Source organism: Nycticebus coucang, chromosome 3 (genome assembly GCF_027406575.1).
Source record: "Nycticebus coucang isolate mNycCou1 chromosome 3, mNycCou1.pri, whole genome shotgun sequence".
NCBI classification, from domain to species: domain Eukaryota; kingdom Metazoa; phylum Chordata; class Mammalia; order Primates; family Lorisidae; genus Nycticebus; species Nycticebus coucang.
The window spans coordinates 158,885,946-158,913,716 of record NC_069782.1 but is presented as its reverse complement, the minus strand read 5'-3'; the positions used below and the strand labels follow the sequence as shown (position 1 = coordinate 158,913,716).

Below are 27,771 nucleotides of genomic sequence, written 5' to 3'. Positions count from 1 at the left end.
ACTTTGGAAAGGGAGGGTGCTGCCTGTAATGTCAGGGCTTCCTGGGGGAGCCCTTGCATCGGTGCCTGAGGATGCCAGGCAGGCCTGGCAGAGCAGCCCATCCAGGAGCCTGGCACCTGCAGAGGGGCAGAGCCAGGCCGGCCTACAGAGCCTGAGTCAAGTCTGGCCAGGGGCCCTGCATGGCACACTGGAGGCAAAGCTGTGTGTAGATTTGAACCGAGAGCCGGTCTCAGAGGCATAAATGGGATTCCACACCCAGTACACAGACTTGTCAGGTTTTATAAGATGAAAAGCCATGGAGCATGGCTGCTGGATTGCCATCTATCCTGAATGTTCCATTCACTAGGAACAGAGCCTGTTCCCACCTCAGAGCCTGGGGGCCAGGCGGGGCATGGGGGGAGTAAGCAGCCTCCGATGGCAGGGCTAGAGCCTGGGGGATGCGTTGCTCACCCTGCCTCAGCCCTAACGAGCGCGTGGCTTGGAGCGGAGGTAGAGGCAGAATGAGAAAGCAAGGCGGAGGGCCTTGTGAAGCCCGAGAGCATTTGGAGACCATTACGCCTATCAGGACAGAAGCAGTAAAGCACAAGGGCCTCTGTACGCTCGTTTTTCCTTTTCCTCTCTTGGAGACCAATTCAAAACACCAGAGCACCTTCTTATTTTATCATTCCAAAAGCTCATCATACGTTTACAGGGCCAACTTCTTCAGGACGGAAGTAGGGACTGGCCTTCAGATCCATCTGAAGTAGACAGGTGGTCAGCAGAGTGCGGGCCGCACGTGAGGGGAGTGGGGTCACCTGCTGAGTGGATGAAGGGATGCTGAGAGCGAGCCCTTCACTGGGGCTGGGCAGTGGGCTGCCCAGGTCTCGTGGGCAAGGACGTGGGGGTGCCTGTTCCCAGGCCCTCACCCCCACGGACAAGGAGGTGCCCAGGCAGACGCCTGCCTTTGATTCCCCAGCCCCAGCCCCTCAGGGAGGCCTAGCCACCCCGTAAAGATGACCTCTCTGCAGAAGAGCAATGGCAGATTTGTCTTCTGCTGTAATATAAGAACAGTGGGAATTTGTACCAGGAGAAAACTGGTTATAGGATTTCCTACCAATCTTTAGGAGAAGTCTGCTTTTTCTGTTTCCAGATGCGTACCCTTGAGAGTGAGTGCTATGTGGTGGTCTTGCCCATGCTGACTACTGACATGCAGACTCTGTTACCCTGACTTTCTTTCAGCCCACTGCAGCGATGGGTCTGGTTCTGAAGATGGCAGGGAGGACCAAGACATGAAAACCAAGCGGAACCGGTAGGTGCCAACGCTCTTTCCTGGTGGGTCTTACCTAAGAGGCTGCTTAGGCAGTGAGGAAGGAAAAGGCATCCTCTGACTGTATTGACTTGGGCCAGAGAACTAGTTCACCTGCTGAACAGGCAATGAGAGGTCTGGGTCCTGCTCTAGCAGCTGCCCTGGGAACCATCGCGCCTCAGCAGCCACAAGCTCCCCAGATGCTGTGCACAGAGCTGGCTTCTCGGCCCACCCGGACACTGGCGAGTCTGCCCTGGTTGCACATCCCAAGCCCCGTAGGAGCAGCCAGGCTGGCCAGGGGCACGGACACTGCTGTGTGCTGAGGGCGAGTCTCTGGCATGGCTCCAGCTCTGTGTCTCACGTGCTCAGTGACTGTGACAAAGAAATCCATCCGTGAGCTCCTATTTCTCATGTGTAAGGTGAGCTACTGCAGCAGCCCGGAGGGCTGCTGGTGGACACAAGGCCTGTGGTGTCAGTGCGTATGCATGTGGTGCGTGGGGAGTGGCCATCCAAGTCGGCTTGTTGGGGGTTTCTGTGCCCAAGGGTGGGGCATCCATCTTTCCCTTCAAGCCAGAGGTGGCTCTTACCCCTTTCATGCCTCCCACTGGGCCATCGCACTGCCCTCCTTACATAATGAATCTCACAGAAAAAGGCACATTTGGGGAGAGAGTCTAAGTCCCCAGGACTAGGGGAGGTAGAAGTGACACGTTGCTGTACCCAGCGTTCCAGAGCAAGGTGGGAGGGAACCTGGGCAGCAGCTGACGAGGGTTCACTGGCTGCTCCCTGGGCTCGGCTGTTGTCAGCCCACCTGTCCCCACAGAACCTGGGTCCCACAGGGCCCAGCAGGGGCGTCACTTATGCACTGGGTCCCTGTGTCAGCCCCTTTCGTGGGATACCCTAAACCTGCAGCAGGAACCAGGGGAGAGTGTGAATATTTGTGTTTTCTCTTTAAAAAATATGCCTGTGAAGATGTAATATGAAATTTTGACTTGGAATCTGTGCCTATTGTCACCTCTGTCCTTCATGTTGTGATTTTTCAGCAAAGGAGGAAGGGACAGTGAGGGGAATGGAGGAGAGAGAGTAGGGTCCAGGTCGGTGGGTACCTGACTGCTGGTAGGGGGACAGGAAAGGCTCTGCTCTCCAAACGGTGCCCATGGAGCAATAATCAGACACCACAGAACCTTCCAGAAAAATACAAGGAAGGGAACACTGCCCTACTTCAGGAAGCTGGGCTGGCGGAGGCAGGGCTGTCCTCCTCCTCCACCTGGGTCCTGGACCTTGTCCCGTGCACTTGGGACACACACGGCACAGACAGAGAGCTTGGAGTGCGGCCACCTCCCACCACCTCCAGGACCTTGCTGCCCCAAACCTTTTCCCCAGAAATTCACTTTCGGGGGTCAGAGGACACTGTGGGGATGGATGACGTGAGCCTTTGGTGGGGCTGAGTGCTCTGGGGAGGGCAGGCAGTGTGTCTGTCCCACCATCACTCGGCAATGTCAGCGAAGCCGTCTCTGCTCAGATACGCTGATTGTCCTTTGATGTGTATGTCTCTCTGATTCGTCTTGGGATATATATGCTTAATTTGTGAAACGAGATGAGCTTCCCGAGGCAAAAGAGAAGTGGCAATGTAGCATCGCTTGATGAATTCTGAGCGCCTGTAGGAGGAAGAGCTCTCAGCATCCGAGGCAGCTGGATGCCTGCCTGCGTCACCCGGCTGCGTGCTGCACCCCAGGGACTGGCCGCGGGTTCTGAACAGTTGGCATTTAAATAACGTCGAAACATTAATTTCGGTTTCAATCATCTGAATGACTTCCGTAATTGAAAACTAACATTGAAGCACATGTGATGTTTTGCATGGAGCTGTCCTGTTTTGGCAACTGTCAGTTTCCTGTTTTGCTTCTGCCTCGCAGACTCCGTGTAAGAGGAGGCGGCTCAGGCCTCCATCCATGTTTACCAGATGCTGCCACATTGCTGCCAAGGGGTGGCTTCGTGTTACCAGCGAGGTCCAGGAGGAAAGTGCCTGGGAAGTCTGTGTCATTGTGCAGTGGGCCTGCAGACCTGGTGTGCCCCTTCGGGTCCCAGCTGTCTGAGTATGAGCCAGTTGATGGGAGCCATGCTGACCTGGGGGGATGCCTGACACGTGCAGCTTTCCCGCCCAGCACCAGTCCACATGCCCCTGGCTTAGAGCTGATGGGCCCTTGCTGGGTGAATTGCCAGCATCCTCCCAGCATCTTCATTCCTCTTTCGGAAGGCTATTGCCAGTAAGTCCAACTTCTCCTCAAATCCTAAATGCTTTTTATATATTTTTAACTAGTGGAATCTGAAATTTATAGTAAGAGAACATGCCTCTATAAAGCTTGCTGAAATCAGTGCATTTGACCTGCCTATTTTGCATAAATAATATGCAAAATCTCAGCCAAGAGGTATATTTTGGTCACCCCATAGTACAAGAAATCTCATCAAAAAGCACATAAAATCCTCCCATACAGTGTGACTCAGCAGCGTCAAGCTCTCAAGTTTAAGACACAAGTTAACAAAGCAGGATGAAGACTGTTTGGATGCTGGCCTCTGTCTGTCCTTACATTTCTTATGGAATTTGGCATAAGAGGGACATTTTAGGCATTCCTACATAGATGGAATTAAATTGATTATACAAATAATTCAGGCCCAAATGAAACTTTTCCTGAAATTCTTTTGGAGGAGAAATATGTCACAGTGACAGGCTTTTGAATTACTGAAGTATTTTACACTACCTGGTGAGTGTCATTTCCAAGAGCTTGTTATTTACGATTTAATGGCATGTGTTCCTGACTTGTGGTCACAGGTTCTGTGGAACAGGAAAATTGATTTGCCCCTTCCTGGGTGGGTCCTGGAGGCTGTGCTTATTCTGATGTGCAGGTGTTTTACCAGTGCAGACCTGCTTTTTGATGGTTCTGTGTTAAGGAGTTGATGTTTATTTTAAATAATTGAATGAATTATTGGAGGAATTCAACAAAGTTGTGCCCGTTGTTCTAAAAATCAGTGGAAGACATTATTCTTAGTAAAGCATCACAAGAATGGAGAAGCATGAATCCTATGTACTCAATCTTGATATGAGGACAATTAATGACAATTAAGGTTATGGGGGGGAAGCAGAAAGAGGGACAGAGGGAGAGGGGTGGGGCCTTAGTGTGTGTCACACTTTATGGGGGCAAGACATGATTGCAAGAGGGACTTTACCTAACAATTGCAATCAGTGTAACTGGCTTATTGTACCCTCAATGAATCCCCAACAATAAAAAAAAAAAAGAAAAAGAAAAAAGAAAAAGAAAAAAAAATAAAAATCAGAATGAAATCATCCACAAAACACACCAGAGAAAAAATTGCCACTGGTACAAATGGCTTCTCGCCCCTGCCTGAGGTGCTGAGTTTGACAGTTATGGAACTCAAAGTCTGCTGAGTTAACAGTAGTGAAGTGTGGACCTGGTTGGTCCCTTTTGTTTGTAGTTATCCCTGGCCCCAATGGCCTGTAAACACATTTAGGTTTCTGTGACATTTCACATAGATTTCTTGTACTATGGGGTGGCCAAAATAGACCTGTTGGCTGGGATTTTGTTTATTGTGATAGTTTGTAAACATTGAGAATGCCGACTAAGGCTTTGGATGTGTGTGTTGAAGTCGACCTTCACCGCTGCAACATCACTGGGTGCTTTCCTGGGCTCAGGTGCAGCTTTGGCTGACAACCCAAAGTCAGAATAAGCAAGAAGTGTCCAATATGGCCACCTCCCAGTTCTTCACATATGCCCCCTATGAACTCTACTTTTGGAAAACCAAGGCGGCCACAGGACACACTAACACAATCCTCAGGGTGCTTCTGGGACATGCTGAATAGTTCCCAGGAGGAGCCCCTATACTCAGTGGCCATACATGACCTTGAGGTACAGTCCATCCAGCTGTGTGGCTGTGGTTCTGCGCCCCACCTGGGGGTGGCCTAGGCCAGGGTGGGTCCCTCCGGAATACAAGCAGAGCACCACCATCCAAAGGACTGGACAAAGCAGCAGTGATCTGTGATCTGCATAAGTCTGGGGGCTTTGCAGCCACTGCCCATGGCTGTCCCCACGTCAAGGCCACACCCGTGTAGAGCCAAGTATGAGAGGAAGAGCACGGAGGAACAGACAGAGCTCTGTGTACTGGTGCAGAGGTGAGGAGGGGCTGGCACCCCTCACTCTGAACTCACACAGAGCATGTGTGAGTGAGTTATAGCATCCCAGAAAAATTAGCTGCTGGGAAAGACAGTATTACTTCTTTGAAAATACTACAAGATAACACTAAAAAAATCTGTGGACTCCAAATTAAGATTACTGTTGAGTTGTATCTTTGGTTTGTCCCTAGGTGACAGCAGAATTATCTGCGCTAGAATTGTCAGCACAGGGTCTCTGTTAATTCTCTGGTGACATCATCGGAGAGGAGAGTGAATCTGTCCCTTCGTGGTCTTTGTCACCCCATCCCCAGTCCATTCTGAGTTTTGAGTTTGCAGTCTGGCCTCCTCACTCTGGGAAGCTCCTGAGCTCACAAGCAGCCCCAAGTCACGGCACCCACGCCCCCTGCCCTGGACTGCACACCTCACCACTTCCAAGCCTCCTTAGGGCCTCTGGCTGACATGGGCAGCAGCTGCTGTCCTGTTTTAGTTCTGGCCCCTGGGTGGGAAGGGCTCAGAGTGGGATCTTACAGGGGCCCCTGGACACCAGAGCAGATCTATGGTGTCCATGGTGCACCCCAGGAGAAAGCCATCAAGGGGTGTTCAGAGTGGGATCCTCCGGCCGGCAGGCAGGGGGGTTTTCAGTTGCTCCATAAATAACACATGGGCTGTGGGCAGGCTTTTCAAGGCAGTGGGGACATTTTCTAGACAGGAGAGTTGGGCTGGATTTGGTTTCTTGCTGTCCTCTGCCCTCCAGCCAGACAAGCACCCATGGACGGAGCTCTGGGAGATGAACCTTCCCTGAAAATGGACTTTAATTTTACAAGACAATTTCAATTTCCAGCTCCACTTTGATCTTCTGACTTTAGAACCCTCCCTTTTAAACAGGGCCTGGGGGATTTCCTACATCCAGAGTTCCTCCAGTCCTACGGAGCACAGTGTGCCCAGGTGGTAAGGCCACTCTGAGCAGTGTCCCTGCTTCTGTCCCTTCCCCCAGCAAGGAGCAACTAAACTTCAGAAACCTGGACACGGAGGCTGAAACCACACTTAGGATTTCTGAAATTGCTGCAGCTTTTTGAAGTTGAAATATAGTTTTGTAAGTCACCAGCTGTACCCAAGGGCACACCCAGAGTCACCAGAATACCCTGACCATTTCTTTCCTTCCCAGAAGTAGGTCTTTCCTCAGTAATCTTTTCATATAATCACATTAATCCATATTTGGGGTGTGAGTGTGGGTAGGCAGGGCCTTCGTCCATCCATGTCATGGCAGGGGTACAGGGACATCTCCACGAGAGGGGGGGTCAGTTTGCCGAAACGTCACCCCTTTCTTCACAAGACTGGATGTCTGGGACATGGGGGCATTCTGTAGCCCCTTGGAATACACATTTATAATGATCTGAGATAGTGGCCTCCTGTCTCTCCTGAAAGAGAATTTATTTGTCCTGTTTTTATGAGAAATAACAGGTTGGCTCTGCTGAACCTGCTAACCCTTCCATGGTGAGACACTGCTCACCTTGAAGGTGGGGGAGATGGTGAGGGAAGAGCACAGCGGCCCTGCAGGGGACAGCCAGAGGGACAGGTTTGCCCTGAGGGAGGGAGAAGCCAAAGAGAGAGAGAAAGTGACTGTGGGCCAGAAAGTGGGTTAGGTGGATTTGAAGGACCCACAGTGGAGATGAAGTGATTCCCATCGAAGCAGAGGGGCTTCAATGCGGCAGAAGAGGCAGCTTGAGCCGGAGAAGTGTTTGTTTATCTGACAGTCAGAAAGGGTCTAACACAGTGAAAAAAAAATGCATGTACCCAGTTAAGGAGTGATAGTTATTTTACCCACGTTTACCTTTTTATTGTGGAAAAGTTTAGCATAGGAAATGGAACAGGACACTTAGCCCCGACATTCCACCATCCCAGCCTCCAGTACCTGCCTCGTGGCTAGAATTGTTCAGCTTTCGTCCATCCCCACAAACTGTTTTGAAACAAACTCAGAATATCGTATAGATTTCATGGGTAAATATTCTAGGACACAAGACTAAAATACAAGGATTTAAAAATGGGAGCATGGAAACAGCCACACCCGAAAGACAGCAGTAACTCCCGGGCACTCTCGGATAACCTCACAGTCATTGTTCAGTTTCCTGATCATTTCATTTGTTCTGAGACAGTTTTATTTTTCAGATCATTATCCAAGTTCAGTTCCTACATCACACTCAACTCACCTCTCTCCTAAATCTCTTTTAACCAACAGGCTTCTCCTCTTCAGTCCCACTCATTTTTTTTTTCTTTTTAGAGAAGTGAGGTGGGGGGTTTGTTTTGTTTTGTTTTTTCGTTTTAACCAGCGTGTATTTCCGTCTGGGCACATGCGGCTGTATCCCTGCGATGTGGAGTGTTCACCACGTTCTTCTGTCCCCTGTGTCTGCGTGAATTGGTGTTAGGTCTGGAGGCTCCATCAGAGCCAGATTTGATTCCTGTTCCAGCAAGAGTGCTTCTTAGCAGTGTTGAATTCTCTTCATCAGGAGGTGAATAATTTCCAGCTGTCTGTCTTTCTGTGCTGTGAACAGGTGATTTGCATCCATTATTAGCTACTTAGACCTTGGTAAATGCTCACATCCTGATTCCATCACTTCAATTGAAGTTACTCACCTGACTCCTTTCTAAAGAGAAATTTGTACCTCTATTTGCTTCCCTTGAGTACAGTTAAACGGGAAAACACAAGATAAATGCTTAATTCTTCCCCTTCAATATCAGTTTTCAAAATAGCGCATTGGTTTCCTAACGTCTTGGAAAGATGACCAATTTGTTGGGAACTGGGGTATAACGTAGTTGATGTTTTAACCCCCTCCAGATATTATCTTCATCCTTCAGAGGACAGTGACAGGGAGTGTCTCCTTCCTGTGGGTTTGGGTCAATTATCCCGGGTATCAAGCACACCTCAGCCGAACGTCCTGGATGCCTTGTACGTAAGGACGTTCTCCCTGAGTTAGTTCTTAGGGCGTGTGCCCTCGCTGGAGGCGCCCAGTGCCCCCAGGCCCGGCCTGCGTCCCGCCGCACCCCTGCGTCCCGCCCGCCACGGCCGGCCTGCGTCCCCCCGCGCCCCTGCAGCGGCCCCCTTGTGTTCCGTCAGTGCCTCCTGCTGCCCCTCCCTCGTCTCCCGCACGCCTGCCCCTGAGACGTTGTTTGTGGGATTTATTCCTTCTTGAGTTCCTTCCAGTCTATTCTTCATTTCTGTTTTCTCCTTTTGTTTCTAATTATTTTCTGGATTTTATCAGACTCTTTTTAAACCTTTCTGTTGCTCAATATTCTTTTTCTCTCAATTTTTTTATTCTATTATATGCTGTTATTGATAGTGCCTATTTTTAAACTTAGCTCTTTTTCATACCTAAACTTTTTATCTGAATCTCGGGCATGTGCTCTTGCTGTGGCATTTGTTGGACACTGTTGTGTCCGTTGGTCCCACATTCTCTTCCTGGTTCTGTGTGTGGGACTTGGCCACAGTCTTTCTTTGTTATTACTACCCAGTGAGACCCCCATGAGTGCAGGGTGTCAGTGGCCCTGGGGCTGGGCTCTGGGTCTCCCTCCTGAGTCCATGCCTGTTACAGAGCTGTGGCTTTGGGGACCTGTCCCTGTGCTCCTCAGTTTCACTGGCATCTGGCCCTTCCTGTCCTCTCCTTGGTGTCTCATTAGCCAGTCTGTCTGTTGGAGCCTCTACTCATTCCAGTCTGTCAGGGCCTCTGCTCACACCAGTCTGTCTGTCTGTCGGGGCCTCTGCTCACACCAGTCTGTCTTAGGGCAGGTTTCCTCCCTGAGGGGAGATGCTCAGGCCCGGCCTCTACCCCTGTCTGTTCAGCCTTCCTGGACCTCCTCAGCTCCTCTGTGGCTTGGAGCCTGGGCCCTGTCCCTGCCCAGCTGCCGCCCCCTTAGCCTGTTAGCAGCTGAGGCTCAGGGCTCACCTCTTTGCTAGGACACCTGCTGAGCTGCAGTCAGGGCTTACCGGCACTGGGGCTACCACCCGCCCTCTGCTGGCACTGCTGGTGGGCCCAGCTGCTGCGCCCACTCCCACATGTGGTCTTGGGTGCTACACTCCTTAGTGTGTGGGACGTTTTCTGCAGGCTTATAGTCCTATTATTCCAATAGCTCTGGCCCTGTGCTGCTTTTGTGAGTGGCCCTTAGGGGACATTAAACATCTTTGCTTTGTTTAGTTTGTTTTGCTTTAGATCCTTGGGTCCTGAATGTAGATGGCTGAGCTGATGTGTCTCTCTAACATTCCCCCAAAACTACCTGAGAGGCAGCAAGCAGAGGCAAGAGAATGGGCTTTGCTCTTGTCAGTTGTCTGACATTTTTTTTGTGTGTGATTAATCAGTGTCTACTAGCTGTACCCCAAATACTCGTGCTGAGGGCACCCAGGCTGGGTACCCCACTCCCTTCTGCCCAGGTGCAGAACCTCAGGAATCCCCCATCTGCAGCTCCATGTGCCGTCCTGGGTGGTGACAAGTGTTGCTCTCAGGAGCCCCAGTGCAAGTTTCCAAGGGAGGAGGCTGCATAGGCCACTGTACAGAAATTCATTCCAAGAGGTGCTTGGGGCCATCTTACTGCTGGAGAGACTGCTCAAATCTGGCTGACATGGTACCAAGCGGGGTACATGCATCCCCAAAGAGACTGCCATGAAGCAGGAACTCAGCCAGCGCTGCTGCCCCCTCCCCACTGGCAGACCTACCTCTTGTGACATGGAGTTGCTCTCACCAAGTCCTGCCCTAGCCACTGAGAGGCCACTTCCAAGAGCAGGAACGCTTTTCAGCAGGTGCTTCACTGCTGGATGACACATGAACCACAGCTGGCAGAGTCCCTGGGCCTCTGGAAGCCTTGACACTGGTGCCTGTCATGCAGCACAGGGCCCCTGGCAGGCTGCATCTCCTGGTACCACAGCCCGATTGCTCCTCCTCCTCCTCTGTCCCCTCCCTAGCATGCTTTCTGCCCCTGAACCACCTGCCACAGCATGTGGACAGCATGTGCAGGAGGGAATAGACACATGTGATCACACTGGGTACTCAGAGAGGAGCTGCCCAGCCACAGCATGGCCTGCCCACCCTTGGCCTGCCCAGCTGGGAATGGGTTTGATGATCCCCACAGCAATCCCTAGAAAGTGTCATTGGACTGAAGGACCGCCCGCAGCAGGAACCAGAGGATGGGGCCAGGGCTCAACTAGAAGTGAATAAAATGGGGCAGAAGCAGGTCGTAGGTCGCCAGCGGTCAGCCAAGCAGGGCCACTTGTAGGGGGGCTGGGCTGAAGCACCTGGGGACCTTGGGCAGCCCAGACCCCAGCCTGGAGCCCACACCAGCTCAGCCAGGCAGACCAGCCTGGAGCCCACACCAGCTCGGCCAGGCAGACCGACCTGGAGCCCACACCAGCTCGGCCAGGCAGACCCTGCATTGCTGTCCTCCTGCTCTGGCCACTGTTCAATGGGCAGCGTCACCTCCACACGAAGCAGAAGAAGCTGCTCACGCTGAGCCCACTGGCTCCTCATGGCCTCTCCTCAGGGCCAGCGCCTCCCGTCCAGGATCCATGCTGGCTGTGATGTATGGAGACGCCATACTGGACTCTGAATCCCAGCCGTCCTGAGGCCTGCAGCCCACCCAATGCATGTGGCAGTCTTCACTCCAGCTGTCAGAGGCACCCACACTGCACAGCGTCAAGGCTGAAATCCTAGAGAATCCAGATCTTTCACAGTTTGTCTCCTCTAAAGACCATTTGTTACAACTGTCTGTCTGTGGCCCCATAAGGCAAAGTGATTCACAGAAACTTTGATTCCTGCAGAATTTCATGTTGTGTCTAACACCAAATTTGCAGTCTGGCAGTAGTTTGATGATGAATCCCCAGCCCACTTTGCTGGAAGAAAGGATAGATTCTCCCCATTTATAAAATCAAATAAAAGATTAGATGTCACTGAAATGAAGACAAGGCTGAGACCCAACCTGGAGTGAACTGGTGTGGATGGTCAGAAGATGAAGAATTACCACCAACCATCCTTGTCATAATCACATCATCAACATTACCATCATCGCCATCACGACTGTCACCATGATCATCACCATCATGGTAGTATTTATATCATCACCATCACCAACACCAACCAACACCAACCATCACCAACACCACCAACAACCATCAACAACACCAACCACCACCATTACCAACCATCACCAACACCATCCATCACCACCAACCATCACCAACACCAACCAACACCAACCACCACCAACAACAACCATCACCAAAACCATCCATCACCACCAACCACCACCAACACCAGAATCATCACCAACACCAAAATCATCACCAACACCAACCATCACCACCAACACCAACCATCACCACCACCACCAACCATCACCAACAAAATCACCACCACCATCACTATCATCCTCATAACCTCCATCATTCCCATTATCGCCATCACCATCATAATGGACATCATCTCTCCCATTGTCATCAGACTATTACATATAGTATTCACAGCACAGCCCCATGTTGACTACTTTAGATGTGCCATTTCGGTTTCCCCACCTGTAAAATGGAGTTGTGGTGACCATTAAATAATGTGGTGCAGGTGCTGGAAAGGAGAGGGTCTGATACATGGTGAGTGGTCAGCATGTATCAGGTCTCCTTCCCTTTAATCCTTACAATGAGCTCCTATGTGGCCAGGGCCTCTGTTGTTTCTGCTTTATTGATGAACAACTGGAGGTCCCAGTGATAGGATGAGACTTTCTGGAGATTATGGGCACCTGCAGAAGTCCAGGCTCAGCACCCGGGTCTGTGTGAGTAAAGGGAGCAGACCCATGAGTGGCACCTGGGAAAGGCACAGAGGTCCACAGAGGTGAGAAGGATTGGTGGGCAGGAGAGGAGGACAGGAAGAACCTGTGTCCTCACAGCAGTGGGGAGGGGGCAGACCCAGCCCACCCTGGCCTGGTGGCAGCACACAACCCAACCAGCCTACAAGGCTCATGGGCTGTGATGATGCAGCGACTGGAGACGAGAAGACAGTGCAGGGAGTGGCGTGGAGAAGGCGAGATGTCCCCGCTGGGGCCTCATGCGCATGCTCCAGAGAAACCTCGTGCGGCTGGATGGTCAGTCCTGAGCATGTGGGGAGGTGGGTGTGCTTCCTGGATGAGGTGGGAAAGCCCCATCCAGCCTGGTGCCTGTGGCCTCTCCTGACCGACCTGGGGGCCCTTAGGCAGGCCTGGAGGATGTTTGCTGTCTCTGGCCCAGCAGGAAGAGAGGCTGTGTGGGGGTGAAGTGAGGGAGGAAGGGGGCACAGGAGGAGAGAGGATGGCACTGAGGAGTCCCGGAGGGGCACCCTTTGCACCTCACTATCTGACAGAGACATGTCAGGGCCAGATGCACACACAAGATGACCAATCACTGACCACAGGGCAGCAGATGGAGACTGACCCTGAAATATCAGCAGGCCAAAGAGAGGAAGGAGCACATTCGGTGTCTGCTGCTACGACAGGACAGCCTCAGACTGGCCATCAGCAGGGACCCAGATGGTGGCGTGGCACCCACAGGCCCAGACAGACCCTGAGGTGGTGGGGAGGGCCCTGGGTAGCCCTGACCTCCTGATCCCTTCCCAGCCTGACTGTCCATCACCAGCCTGGTGCACGAAGGCATCACCTGTGGGGCCACGGCTGGTGGGAGCTGCTGGAGGCGCCATCCTTGTCATTTCCTGCTGAACATTTTATGAACAAGTTGGATGAAGATGTGGAAGGCCTGTTTATCAAATTTATAGGACTGCAAAATTGGGAGGCAGAGCTAATACACTGATGACAGTCAAGATGTTTAAATATTTCAACAGTATGAGATTAACTGGATCACATTAGCATCACTGAATTGTACAGCTATGAGGCATTTTAAGATCATTTTGTCCAAAATGTGTATTTTACCACAAATAAGGTCCAGAGACCTTCTATTACTTGGCCAAGGTTAGATGTACAGCAAGTGTCACACTCCCCTGTGAGTCTTGGAAGCGCCTTAAACTCAACTCACCTGCAGGTGGAATTCTCCAAAACCCCGCCTCACTCAGACATCAGCATTCACTCTACGTAGATGGAAGCACCATGGTGCCTGTGACCCTGTTTACCTGGGTCCTGGGTACCCGGCCTCACTCAGACATCAGCATTCTCTCTACGTAGATGAAAGCACCATGGCACCCACGACCCATGGCCCATGACTCTCTCCACCTGGGTCCCGTGTGTTTCTGTTCCTCTCTCATGCTCTTCCTTCAGGCAGCTGTCAGTCAACTAAAAAGTCTTCTATTGCACGTGCAGTCAAATGATGGTGTTGGTGGGGACATCTACCAGGGCCGCCATAGAAGCCTCACGTTAGCCCTGAGACTCCTGCTTGGGACTCAGCTCGGACCCCCCTACCCCCCTCGGGCTTTGTTCATGCCCTGCTGGACTGGGAGGTCTGCGGGGCACAGGCTGGAGGAGGGCGGGTGGCGGCATGGCCACTGCTCCAGGAGTTTACATGGACCATTTCCTAGATCCTCACATGGCCATGTGGCATGGGGACTGCTGCTCCCTCCTGTGAGAACACTGAGGAGTAAAGACCTGGGTGTTTTATTTCTCTACAGAGAGGTTTGAGCCTCAATCCCTCCGTCACTTCAGTCTGAGTGTCCATCATGGTACAGTGAAGACACTCAGGTGTCCTCGTGGGAGGGGCAGTGGCGCCTCAGACTGGCTGAAAAGCCTGGTGGCCCACACTCTTCTGCTCTGTATTAGAGCAGGCAGCTGTTTGGGGGTTGTCTTTTTTTTTTTTTTTTAAGCGAGGACAGCTATTCTGACCTCAGGACATCTCCCCAGAAACAACCCAGGTGGGGAGAGGCCTGTCTGAGAGTTTTCCATGGGCAGAGCCCCGGGGCCTGAGTCCCCTCAGCTTCGGACACATGATTAAAGCTTGTTCATTGTCCCTAAAGGAAGAACAGAGCAGCCTCAGAGCCTGGAGTCCAGCTCCACGGAGCTCGGGCCTGTGCCTCTTATCAGATAAGAGGTATCCTTTGCACCTGACGGAATCAGACAACCTCAGTGTTACAGCTTTTCCCACACAGGACCCACACAGTCGCGCATACCCCAAAGGCCCACACCCCAGTACCAGCTGAGCTAATGGTTCAGAGGGCTGGCAGAGTGGAGAACCCTCTGGCCACAATGTCTCAGATGGGCACAGAACTGGGGAATGAGGATGCTCCAGGGCGATGACACCTGTTCTGGGTGAAAGGTTGCCCAAGACCAATCCCTCTTTCACGGTACACATTGGACCTGGAAAATTTTCCAAAGTAATGCAATTGTATTAATTGATTTTTTTTCCAAATCAAACTCTGAGGCTCTGAGATGCAGCGAAACCACCTGCTCCCACCTGTGATCTGGTGACCGATAGCACCTGTGAGAACGCTGCCCCCTCCCCCTCAGGAAACTTTGGCTGGACTGTCCGCCTGCCCCGGGGACGCTGCCCCTCCCCGTCAAGAAACTTCGGTTGCAGCTATCTTTACTAAAACCTATTAGAACTGACTAAAGTACAAAAATCATTCAGCCATAAGAATATTAAAAATATATTTAGCTAGTTTGCATTTGCTTTTGACCAATTCTAATTGAACCGATAGCTTAGCCATCTGGAAGGCTTTCAGTGGTTCTGAACAAAATATTTTGTTGAATAAGCTTTAATTCACAGTCATTGTCGCACTCAGAATGTTCCTATTAATCTTATTTCAAGTTACAACAATACAAGCCTTGTTTCACACTTCTATTTTTAACTAATGAAAATTTATTACAGAGAAATCCTAATTATACCCTTTGGAATATGATACAATTGCAAAGCCACTGGTAATTTTCTTTTTTCAAAATTCCACATAATCGCCTAAGAAGCAAAGAATGTAAGTTCTCCTGAAATAGTTGGTCTATAAATACATTCCCTAATGGGCTGAGCAATCCTTTCTTTGCACATCGAGTATTAGTTTGGATTAATCCCTTCTGCAGCCTTGAGAATGAAAACCCGTTAGACATGGGGCATCGGATGCTCTCAGCTTATCCTGAACGTGGAAACTAATGTAGCTCATGTCTCCTTGGGCAGATGTTGACGGGAAAGCTGCTCACTTGGCAGGTGTCAGAAGGCCTGGACTGGCCTGCTCTGGCCCCTAAATGACCCTTTGTCCCTTTTCCTCTGTCTCCTCCCCAGTGAGGAAACAACCCAAGTTTCAGTGGCCCTCACTTGCTGGGGGGCCCTCACCTGCTGGGGCGGCCCTCACCTGCTGGGGTGGCCCTCACCTGCTGGGGCGGCCATCACCTGCTGGGCAGCCCTCACCTTCTGGGTGACCATCACCTGCTGGGGCAGCCCTCACCTGCTGGGGGGCCCTCACCTGCTGGGCAGCCCTCATCTGCTGGGGTGGACTCTGTTTCTGGGGTGGCCCCCTGAGGGCAGAGGATCCTGGGCATCGGAGGACATTTAGTGGCCCCCCTGGTCTCTCCTGTTAGGTGCCAGCAGCACCCCCAGGTGCACCAGGTGTGACAGCCACATGTCCCCAGACATTGCCTGCCAAATGTCCCCTGGGGCAAAGTCACCCCCAGTGGAGAACATTGTGCTAGTGTCAAAAACAATCAGAGCTGGATGTGGGCAAAGCGGTGGAAAATTCTATTCTGACTATGGCTAAGGAAAACAGGAGTCCTCAGCACAGAGTCTCTCCCAGTCCTAACACCCAGTGGATAGGTAGGGACTTAAAGCTGCCAGGAGGGTCAGTGACTGGAAATTACCAGGAGCAAATGCCAGGGTGAGGGGCTCGGCTCATGCCCCACTTTGGGGTGTTGCTAAGCAGAGTTGGGCTGGGGCAGGGGGAGGAATCTGATGCGATGACCAGGCAGGGCTTTCTCCCTGACTCCACTGAGCAGGATTCTGAGTCTACTGAGCAGTGCAGGGCACCTGAGTGGAGCTGGGTCCAGGAGAGAATCTGTCGTTAGGCAATGTCAGCCCAGGTGCAGGGGTGAGGCTGGCTCTGGAACCCTGCCTTCCCAGTGCACGTCTCCTGTGTCCCACACCTCTACAGTGCTTCCCTGTGTGGGTGTGGGGGGGTGTCTGAGTCCCCAGCTTCCCAGGGGAATCTCTTTGTGGTGACCTGGATAGGTCAGGCTAAGTGCAGCAGAAAACAGGCACTCTCTAGCATGAGCGAACTGAAGCTGGAATTGCCACAGAGCACTGGTCTCTGAGAACGGCTACTGCCCTGGGCCTGGCCATGGTAGGTGTGGGGCAAAGCCAAGCAGGAGGGGTCAGTGCCCTCAGAGCAAGGCCGCACTCAAGGCGGGTGGGTCTAGTCTGCCTGTCAGTCTGGGACAGGCTCCCATCCAGTGCCAGGCATGGAGCCGAGGGTGAGGCATGCAAGGCAGTGACAAGAGTCTGCGTCTGGTCAAATGCCCTCTTCCAGCAGCAAGCATTTGGGGTTTTTAAAGGAGATTTCCAGATATTTCTAGAATAAAGTGCAGAACCACAACGTGATCTACCAAATGTCCTGTTAAAATAAGGCAAGGCACACAGATGGTGCTTAATAATGGCAGCCTCTCCCTTTTCTTCCAGAAGAGGAGGGTCTCCCCTCCCTGGTTCCTAGGAAGGAAGGGAGTGATGGTCAGAGGTTCAACCTAGGAGGTCAGCTCTTTTTATCCCCTGACCAGTGCCACTCAGGACCCCGCGTTGGGCTGCTCCTGCCTGGTGACCCTGGCTCTGGCTGGGGCCATCCCTCCAAGGTGGTCAGGGGAACCTTTTCCAGGGCCCTAGGTGGCCCCACTTTCCACTGTCTTCTGTTCCCAGGGGCTGGGAAGTTCCAGGCTCTGCCTCTGCCATTGAAATCTCCCTCCGGGGTTAGATCTTAGGACAAAATGCCGTGACCCTGAGTGTCCACACTGCCTTGAACTAACCACCCTCACTCATCTGTCTGAAATGCAGGAAGCACAAGTGGGGAAGTGATGGCTCAGGTGAAATCCACTCCCTCCCTCCCCATCACAGGGTCACTCAGGGGTCCGTAGTCCCACCTTCTATGAGCCGTGTACAGGGCAGGGCCCAGGAGCAAGGGTCCTGTGCATGGGGTGCCCTGGTTGGAGGCGGGGGGGGGGGTCCTTTTCTGGTCACATGTGCACCCAAGAGGCCAGGACTCCAGGCCCCAAATTTTCTTTGCTGTGTGGACTGTGGCAGGCTTTAAAAAACATTTTCAAATGTTCTCCTTAAAGAGTCCTTAGGAGGGTTTTCAAAGGCTACATGGGAGACCAGCTGTGTCTCCACAGGTGGGTTTCACTATGTACCTTGTGCCCCTGCAGGACTGAAGGCCATGAGAGTCCAGAGCCGGAGGAGGCAGAGAAAGAGGACAGAGGCGTGAGGACGCCACCTCCACAGACCCTCCTGCCCCTGGAGGAGCGGGCGACCCACTTCCGAGACATGCTTCTGGAGAGAGGGGTAAGGGGGTTCCCCTTCCCAGACGTTCTCCTGGAGAGTGGGGCAAGGGTGGCTGCCAGGTGGCCACAGGCATCCAGCCTAAGGGTGCTTCCAGGGTGGACAGCAACTGGGTGTCTCGGGGCCTGAGGGACGTATGAGGCTCAGAGACATTTGGGTGCTAAATGATCTGAGGCCAAAGGGGCAAAACAAAGTCCCTGCTTTCTTCATCTTAAAGAAGACAAGGAGAGTTTGTGAGGGGTGAGGTGCGTGGAGGTGCGTGGAGGAACGTAGGAGGCAGGAGGGCAGAGCACAGGACGACCCTGCCTGTGTGGGGAGATTCCCGTGGGACGTCCCAGCAGGGTGCCCTACCCTGGGGGACTCCCTCGCCTCGGAATTAATGCAACTGTTTTTAATAAATTAGAATATTGTTTTTGTAGCTGATTTCTCAATCTCATTTTGAATTGGTTGGGGGGTATTTTATGTTCAAATCTCCTTCCAATGACTTTTATTTCTTGCCTTGGCTTTTGGGTATAAAATGAGCCAGATGCAATATTTCAGCCTGGCTAGATTTCTTCACAAAATGAGTCTGGCTGCAGAAGGCAGTAATGGGGCTGCCATGTGATGATAATTATGAGGAACGCTGTAAACGGCCCTGTGGATTCAAAACAAACTTCCTCTGCAGTCAGCACCCAACTCGCAGCAGGTGCAGCTGGGAGCATCGGCACAGGGCCCTGGACAGGACGGCAGGGCTCAGCTACCCACACCGACCCGTCCCCCCACGGTAGTCTGAGCAGGGCTCCCTCGGGGTCAGGGTGGGGGGAGCTGGAGCTGGGGTTGGGTCCTGGGCCAACAGTAAACCTGCCTGTCCCAGCTCTTAACCATTTGAAGTGGGAAGGAGCTTGTCCCACTGGCTCCCTGGGGAGACCTCCACAAAGACACTGTCCCTATAACCCACAGCAAATTCTCATTCTGGGCTGACAGACTGGCCTCATGGCCCCAGTTTTGGACAAATGTCACCACTGCCAGTGGTCTCTCCTGTCTCACTTGCCTCTCTGTGCTCTTGGCATGGGGTCCCTTTGCTGTGATTTCCTCTGTCCCTGGAAAGCAGCTATTACTTCAGCCGGGCCTGCTGGGCCTGGGGGCAGGTATCCAGGATGTTCCTAGGGTGCCCTTCCAGGGAGTCCTGGCAGATGGACGCAGCCGGAGTGTTCAGCCCGTACCCACATGTCCCTCTCATACCAGCTGGTTTATAACAAGACCTTGCTGCTGAACCACCCTGAGGTGCACTCGCCTGGTGAGGCGGAGCCAGAGCTGATGCAGAGAGCCCTCTGGGGGAGGAGGCACTTTCATGGGGCTGACAGGCAGCTCAAGCTCAACCTGCCTCCTCCTCAGCTCCCAGCAAGTGTTTAAAGGCTGGGGTGTGCGTCAGGGGCACAGTAGCTGCAGGGAAATTGCCAGAATCGTGGAGGTTGTGCATTGGGTTGGCCCCAAGGGCAGGAGATTTAGAGTGAGGCAGTGGGCCACAGGCAGGGTCAGGGGGTCTTTGATTCACATGGAGGTGGCTGTGACTCTTCAGCCCCTCAGAGAGGTAGAGGACAAAGAGCTGGGCAGGCAGAGTTCAGTTCTCAGTCTCCCCTAATCTACAGTTTCCTCCTGGGGGCTTTCTGAAGAGCAACTCCAGAGCAAGTGTTAAGACGCTGTTTCTAGTCCAGGGGAGGCAGAGAGCTCTTCACCTGGGGACCATCGTCACTCACCCCCTGCCCCTGAGGGCTGGCCGGGTGCCGAGACCTTAACTCGAAGGAACTCATATTTTCCCTTCAATTCCTCCCATCTGGCATCTCGCAGGCCTATGGGAAGGGTCCCTGCCTCATGCCAGAGAGCAGGTGAGCAGGTGAGGGCCTGGGGGCCAGGGCTTGACCAAAGTCCACAGCATCACGCCCTGGTCTTCTGTCTTGTCTAACATGCCCAGAAAACCAGCAAAAGGCAAGCCTGTCCCCATAGCCCTGGGGCTGACCCCTACCTGTGTGGTGCTCGGCAGGTGGGAGGTGGGGTGAGCCGGGTCTGGGGTAAGACATCAGTGGGCCGTGCTATAAACAACTGTGCTGAGAGGGACGTTTTAATTGGGCCAGAGTTAGCCAGGTGGGACGTGGCTTCCCGGTTTTAGGCCTGCAAGTGGGTGCTGAGGCAGCAAGCTTGTCTGAGAGGCGTGTGCCCCAGTCCTGTCCCAGGATGCCCCCTGCCCCCTGCCAGACCCCCCATGTCCCTATCTTGTAGCCAACATCATCTTGATGGGATTTTCTGAGGGCCCCTGGCTTCTGAGCACCCACTTGAGGCCTGGTGACATCAGGGGCTCAGTGATGTCCCTTGGATGTCCTTCCTGGGATGTTCCGTGAGTGCTGCTCTGGGACCAGTTTTCATCCTGGCCTTGGGCATGGCCCTGGTTTCACAGGCACTGCAGAGCCAGGCTGGCGGGTCATCTTCGGGGGTGGCTGTCCTATGCCTTTTCTCCCCTTGCACTCCTGTTCTGACAATGCAGCTATGGAGCAGGGTTCACAGACCTCCATGTGACTGTCACAGAACAGATCCTGTGTTCAGCATCAATCCTGGGATTCCTCTGCTCTGGAAGCTGATGGGACGAACACCCTCGAGTATCATCGTGGTGCTGTCACTGGCTGGGGGACCCACAGGCGGGGGTCCTTCTCCTCTGTGCCCCTCCGACTGAGGGACATCACGGGAACACATTCCATTCCTAGTTTCTGAACTGACCTTGCTGGCCTGGTCCGGCCGGATCACCTGCAGGGGGCCTGACCCATCTTCCCTGAAACGGTGGCATCATGGACATCATGCAGAAATTCCTTTCATCTTATTAATCTCTAAGCTTTCCTTCTCTTTGTTTTGGAAACGACCTGCCAATTTACCGGGCAGTTTTAAACTAACCTATTTGGGGGATTAGCAGTTCCTGAGGGTCTGCCCCCTTTCCGGGGAGCTCAGTTCATATGGTTGCTTGAATGTATCCAGGTGGCCTTGGCTGGTAGGTCCTACTAGGGAGATTTTCATTGCATTTTGCCTCACCAAGGGTGGCTGATCCATTTCAGCCTTTTCTTCTGAGGTTCTTGCAGGAGAATGGGGTCAAACCCCAGAATGTAAAGCAGCGGCCCCAGTGACATGTGTTTACTCTGTGGGAAAGAGACTGGTGTGAGGCCCAGACTCTTCTGTAAGAGGGTTTTGGGACAAGCCCACACACAGCTCTTGAGTAGAAGAGATCAGTCCAGATTCACTGCTGATGTCATGAAGCAATGCCCCCGTTTACGACTCTGTCTTCATGAAATACACCGCCACGTTTGCTCATGTCCATGACCCATCAGATTTCTAGCTGCTTCAAAAATGAGGTAAAAAAAGGTCACTTTTTCATGGACTGAGTGATTGCATTTGTCCAGCACTTCAGTTCAGAAATCCATACACTTGCGGGAGGGTGATGGCTGGTCCCTGGGCATCCTGGTGGCGTCAGAGGGCAGAGTGTCCTCTGTCCCTGAGATTGTGGGACACTGGGGGAGGGGCAGACGCCTTTGTGGTTTGTAGCCAGTAAGTGATGGCTTCGAGGAAGGATAGTGTTCGAGTTTTGTTTTGTTTTTACCAGTGCAAACTATAATGGAGCTTTCTTTTAAAACTTAAGTCCATAAATAGATAAGTTTAATTGATAAAAGATGATTAATTTAACCCTGCCTATCTAGATAAATGCATTAGAGGAATTTTGTTGAGAATGTCTTTTGTCTGCAGAGCACCCCTGGGAAGCAGGTAATCTTTGCCCTGGGCCAGGAGGAAAAGGCCTGTGAGAGGACTAGGTCTTCATTCAGGGTCCAGGGCTGCACCCAGAGTCCTCTCTCTGCAGTGACCCTGGTCAGCTTCTCAGCAGTGGTCAGATGTAGGGACACTGGCTGACACTGGGGCCAGTCACATGGCAGAGGCCGTGGGGTGAGGATTTCCCAGGCCAGGGCTCGGCAGGCCTGTCTGTGAGGGGACACTGGCCGTGAGTTATTGGTGTGAAAATGTTCTAGTCTGAGGATTTTAAATAATAGTATTCTGCTGATCACATTGACATGTGGACTTGCTGTATGTGTGCGTTTGCATAGGGTTTATTTCCCACAGGCTACAAACATGTGACCCATATTATCACATTGTTTCTACAACATTGGTTTTTTGTTTTTTTTTTTTTTTTAAGGCTAGCGCTGCCTTATTTATTTTTATTTTTTGTTGTTGTTGCTGTTCTTGTTTTTTTTGTTTGTTTGTTAAATCATAGCTGTGTACATTAGTGCAATCAAGGGGTACATGTGCTGGTTTCATATACAATCTGAAATATTCTCATCAAACTGTTCAATGTAGCCTTCATGGCATTTTCTTAGTTACTGTATGTAGACATTTGTATTCTGCATTTAGTAGGTTTCGCCTATACCCATTCTAAGATGCACCGTAGATGTGGCCCCACCAATTACCCTCCCTCCACCCTAACCTCCCCTCTCCCCTCCCCTTCCTTGGCCCTTTCCCCATAGTCTTGTGCTATAGTTGGGTTATAGCCTTCATGTAAAAGCTATAATTTAGCTTCGTAGTAGGGCTGAGTACATTGGATACTTTTTCTTCCATTCTTGAGATACTTTGCTAAGAAGAATATGTTCCAGCTCCATCCATGTAAACATGAAAGAGGTAAAGTCTCCATCTTTCTTTAAGGCTGCATAATATTCCATGGTGTACATGTACTAAAATTTGCTAGTCCATTCGTGGGTCGATAGGCACTTGGGCTTCTTCCATGACTTAGCAATTATAAATTGGGCTGCAATAAACATTCTAATACAGATGTTTTTGTTGTATTGTGATTTTTGGTCTTTTGGGTACATACCTAGTAAAGGAATGATAGGATCAAATGGCAGGTCAATTTTTAGGTCTCTAAGTATTCTCCAAACATCCTTCCAGAAGGAATGTATTAGTGTGCATTCCCACCAGCAGTGTAGAAGTGTGCCCTTTCCTCCACATCCACGCCAACATCTCTGGCTTTGGGATTTTGTTATGTGGGCTACTCTTACTGGGCTTAGGTGATATCTCAAAGTAGTTTTGATTTGCATTTCTCTGATGATTAAGGATGATGAGCTTTTTTTCATGTGTTTATAGATTGTGCATCGGTTTTCTTTAGAGAAGTTTCTCTTCAAGTCCTTTGCCCACCCTGAGATGGGGTCATGTGTTCTTTTCTTGCTAATACATTTGAGTTCTCTGTGGATTCTGGCTATTACACCTTTATTGGAAGTATAACCTGCAAATATTTTCTCCCATTCTGAGGGCTGTCTGCTTGCTTTACTTACTATGTTCTTGGCAGTGCAGAAGCTTTTTAGTTTGATCAGGTCCCAGTAATGTATTTTTGTTACTGCTTCAATTGCCTGAGGAGTCCTCCTGATAAAATATTCATCCAGGCTGATTCCTTCAAGAGTTTTCCCTGCACTTTCTTCAAGTATTTTTATGGTTTCATGTCTTAAGTTTAAATCTTTAATCCTTTAAGAGTCTATCTTAGTTCATGGTGAAAGGTGTGGGTTCAGTTTCAGTCTTTTATAGATCGCCAGCCAGTTCACCCAGCACCATTTGTTAAATAGGGAAGCTTTTCCCCACTGAATGTTTTTAATTGGCTTGTCAAAGATCAAATAACGGTAAGTAGCTGGATTCATCTCTTGGTTCTCTATTCTGTTCCAGACATCTACTTCTCTGTTTTTGTGCCAGTACCATGCTGTTTTGATCACTATCGATTTATAGTACAGTCTCAGGTCTGGTAGCATGATTCCTCCTGCTTTGTTTTTATTTCTGAGTAATGTTTTGGCTATTCAGGGTTTTTTCTGATTCCATATAAAATGAAGTATTATTTTTTCATGATCTTTAAAATATAACAATGGAGTTTTAATAGGAATTGCATTAAAATTATATATTGCTTTGGGTAGTATGGACATTTTAACAATGTTGATTCTTCCCAGCCACGAGCATGGTATGTTTCTCCATTTGTTCTACAACATTGTTTTAATAAAATTCATTCTCCCACCAGCCTTGTCTGGAGTCCCTGAGAACATTTCTGGGAGCTCTGTCAGCCTCAACTAGCGAGAAGTAGAAATACTTGTATTTATGGTTTTTAAAATCCGCACTCTCCCTTTGAAGGGTGTCTCCCTGGCCTCTGTGCTGCGGCTCCTCCTTCCTGGGTTGACTGCCCCGCCTTTGGCCATGTAGCTCTTGAGATGGTCTCATGGCCACCTTGCTTGTGACCATCTTTGCTCATGAAGGTGCCCCGAGAGAACCACGCACCAGCCACTCAGATTTCTAGGGTGGGATTATCTGCCCTCAATGTAAAAATATCCTTTAACGTTCAGTGAAAGTGTCTGCCTCAGTTGTAGTGTAGCAGAATAAAATTTTATTTATTTATCAAAATAGAAGGAAAGGCTGAAATTGGTAAAATGCTGTGATCCCTAGAGCTGAAGTACAGGAATCAGATGGTCCGAGTGGCAGGGCAGCACTCTGCCTCCCCTGGGCTCTGTGGAATTCTGTCTGTGCCGATCAGGCAGGGCAGCACCCTGCCTCCTCTGGGCTCTGTGGAATTCTGTCTGTGCTGACCACTTTCTCTCCTAAGCTTTAGGGACTGAAACCCCCCAGGGCACCCCTGAAACAAGGGGGTGGAGGTCAGTAGGTGACATGCCTACTTCCTAGGCCTTTGTGGGCTGAACCTCAGGTGGGGTCGGCACGCTCTGCATGAGCCTCCCTGTCTGGCCTCTACCCTACCCTTATCCCCTGCCGCCCTGACTATCGCACACTGAGCCCCATCCTCGGCTGCTCTCCTGTGTGTCAGTTTCTGGTGCTGCCCGATCACCTCTTAAACACTCCACCTGCGCCAGGCCCTCCCCGTGGGGCTGCATTGAGGAGCTCAGATGACAGCGCTGGCCCTACTGCCAGGGGTGAGGCGGGAGCACAGCCTCCCTCAGCCTAGTCCCTCAGGTGGCAGCGCCCTTAATTATCAGGGGGTTCAGAGCTAGATGTAGAGATAGAGCCACCAGCTCCATGAAGCATCTCTGCAGGCAGAGTTGGGGGCAGGTTGAGAGGGGACTGCGGAGGGTATGTGTCGGGAGGGACAGAGGATGGTGGTGCATTCTCAGCAGTGAGGTCATTCATATGGGATTGATCGGAGATACGGCGGGGACCCAGGAAGGGGGTCAGCTAGGGTGGAGAGCCGAGGACAGGGCTGTGACAGAGAGTAGGGAGTCCTGGGGTGGAGAGGCCTGGAAGGTAAACCTGGACCAGCATAGGGACAAAGGGTGACCCTGGAGGCAGCGGGTAGTGGGCTCTGGCTCCTGCGAGTTCTTTCAGGGGACAGCTGTGTGGCTGAAGGACTGAGGACCACCTCTCCTACTCCCCCCCCCATGTCACTCCACTGGGGGGAAATGACTTCAGCGCTGCTGAGGCCTCCCTCAGTTTCCCTGAGACCAGAAGAGTCAGGGAGAGACGGAGAGGTGGGGGTGGCAGGACAGAGAGACGGCACCAGTGCTGGTGAGCAGCCTGCTGAGGAAGAGGCTGGCGTGGCCTCGGATGAGGATTTGGGGTGAGGTCTCAACCAAGGGGGTGGGCGCCTCGCAGGAGCAGCGCACAGCTCTGCCGACTGGCTCCAGTGACCATCTCCAAAGGTGGTGACAGGAGGTCTCCTTCCTGCTACTAAGTCTCATAGGCCCAGCCAGGCTCCTGCGGTGGCAGGGAAGGTCCCTGCACCTGCTCTGAGCCTCTGTCTGCATCTCTTCTGCCGTCCTCCTGGGCTCACATGGCCACACTATCCTTGCAGCCTGGGATGTCCCCTGTCTGCCGGCCTCCACCTACACATTCGGGAAACCTTGCTCATCTGGTGTTCTGGGATTTTCACCACAATGTAAAGTCATGTGACGTAACGTCCCAGGGGAGCTTTGTTCACTCACCTGCACTAATGGCACCTCTGAGGACTCCTGTGTGGCTGGCGGTGTCCTCCACCCAGGGGCACTGACAGAGAAGTGTGGACGCTGGAGGGAAGGAGGCCTGATGTCATTTCAGGCAATGATGGTCCATATGGCAGTCTACCCCTCTAGCCGGACGTCTGCACTCCTCAAAACCAGAAGGAAAAATCCCCTAAATGGACGAGCGCCTCGTGCTCCGGGTTTAACATGGCCATTTTAAACTACAAGGAAGTAAAAAGTAAATACTTGGTGCTCAATAATCAAATTAGGTCAAAACATTATCTTCTGAAGTGACTGGATCCGGGGAAGAGACCTCCGTGTCATCACCCTCTCAGCTGCTCCTTCGGGGACACCACAGGCTCTGGGGGGAGGCAGGTGTCCTAGGCACGGTGCAGACAGGAAGACGGCCACCTGCCCCCCAGGTGCTACCACAGTGACACGGCATCAGAGCGGGAGCCCACGTGGCCCTGGCTTTACTGTGAAGGGTTTGGGCTGTGGCCAGAGGACCAAGTGTCCCATACAGGACCTGGTAGGAGCCACCTTCTGTCCCCGCTCCCTTCTCTCTGGTCAGCAGGATCACTGGCCTTTTCTGTGATCTAAGAAAATTATCCAAGAGACTTTTATGGTTTGAAGATGGAAAATGTGCTTTGCTTCCTTGAGGTCCTGATGAGGACAGGCGCCGGAGGCCTCCGCCCACCCAGATGTGTCTGGTCTGTAATGACCTCCCGGATGCCGCTGCCGGCAGTGGACACTGACAGCACCTACATCATCCCACTCGTTAGCTGTCCCTGAACTCTCTGCCACCACTTTACCTAAACTGAGTCCATTCATTTTTCTGAAGCCAAATCGCCCCAGGAGTGATGCAAATGCCTCGTTTGTTTCCAGAGAGGCCTCGCTGAGGCTGGGACGAAGCTGGACCAGTCTGATCTGCTGTGTTTCCCTCCAGGGGATTTTTTTTCTCTATGTACAAGTCTGGTCCCCCCAGCAGTGGATGCCATGATCTGACAGAGGCTCCCTGTCCACCTATAGCGTTGGGGCCCCACTGCTGTGAGTCTGTCAGCCTGGTGTGGAGCTCGGGGACGGGGGACTCGCAGGAGCTACTCAAGCTCTGCTGGTTCCAGTGACCATCTTCAAAGGTGATGACACGAGGTGTCACCTTCTGCTGCTCAGTCCCACAGGGCCGGCCAGGCTCCCATGACAGTGGAGAAGGTCCCTGTGTCTGCTCTGAGTCTCTGTCTCCACCTCTTGGTCCCTGTGGCCTCGGATGGTCACATGACCCTCTGCAGCCTGGGGTGGCCCTTGCCAGCCAGCTACCACCCAGAGGGTGATACTGAATAAAAGTTTCTGTTTTGCGGCGGTGTCTATCTGAGTCTGGACTCTGGACTCTGCCACCCTGGCCTCTGTCTGCACCGAGACTCCCTCTGCAACTTGTTCTGGGCCCACATTTCAGAATCGTCTCCAGTTCCTTCCCCGTGGAAAGGGAGGGATTAGACGGCAGCTCAGATGCCAGTGAGTAACGATACAGGAGCCCCAGCCAGTATTTGCACCCAGAGCAGGAGTCCCCGCTGCACGAGGCTGAGGGGCAGGGGACAAATCACATGTGGCCCTCAGAGGCCTACCCTACTCTGTGATTCTGAGACTTTGCCCTGGCCAAGGAGCAGCACTGCCGTGTGGGCTGAGATGGGCAGAGTGCAGTGTGGGGCCAGCTACATGGTCACCAGGCAGAGCCAAGGACACTCAGTCGTGGGCTCCAGTGCTCACAGATGGCAGAGTGTCCCCAGGCACTGATGGGCTGCCTGTGGCCTGGGGCCCTGTTGCTGGTGGTCAGGGGCTGCCCTGAGGGTCTCAGGGTGGGCTGAGGAGGTGACAG

At 52.0% G+C, this 27,771-nt stretch overlaps 1 protein-coding gene across 1 annotated transcript in view; it reads left to right on the top strand.

Annotated features, from left to right (window-relative positions):
* TCERG1L (transcription elongation regulator 1 like) overlaps positions 1-27,771 on the top strand; it is a 196,518-nt gene that overhangs the window by 157,376 nt on the left and 11,371 nt on the right. The window contains exons 8-9 of the mRNA XM_053583531.1: positions 1,219-1,288; positions 17,796-17,931. Of these exons, the coding sequence (XP_053439506.1) occupies positions 1,219-1,288; positions 17,796-17,931 (206 nt within the window). The remainder of the gene's footprint in view (positions 1-1,218; positions 1,289-17,795; positions 17,932-27,771) is intronic.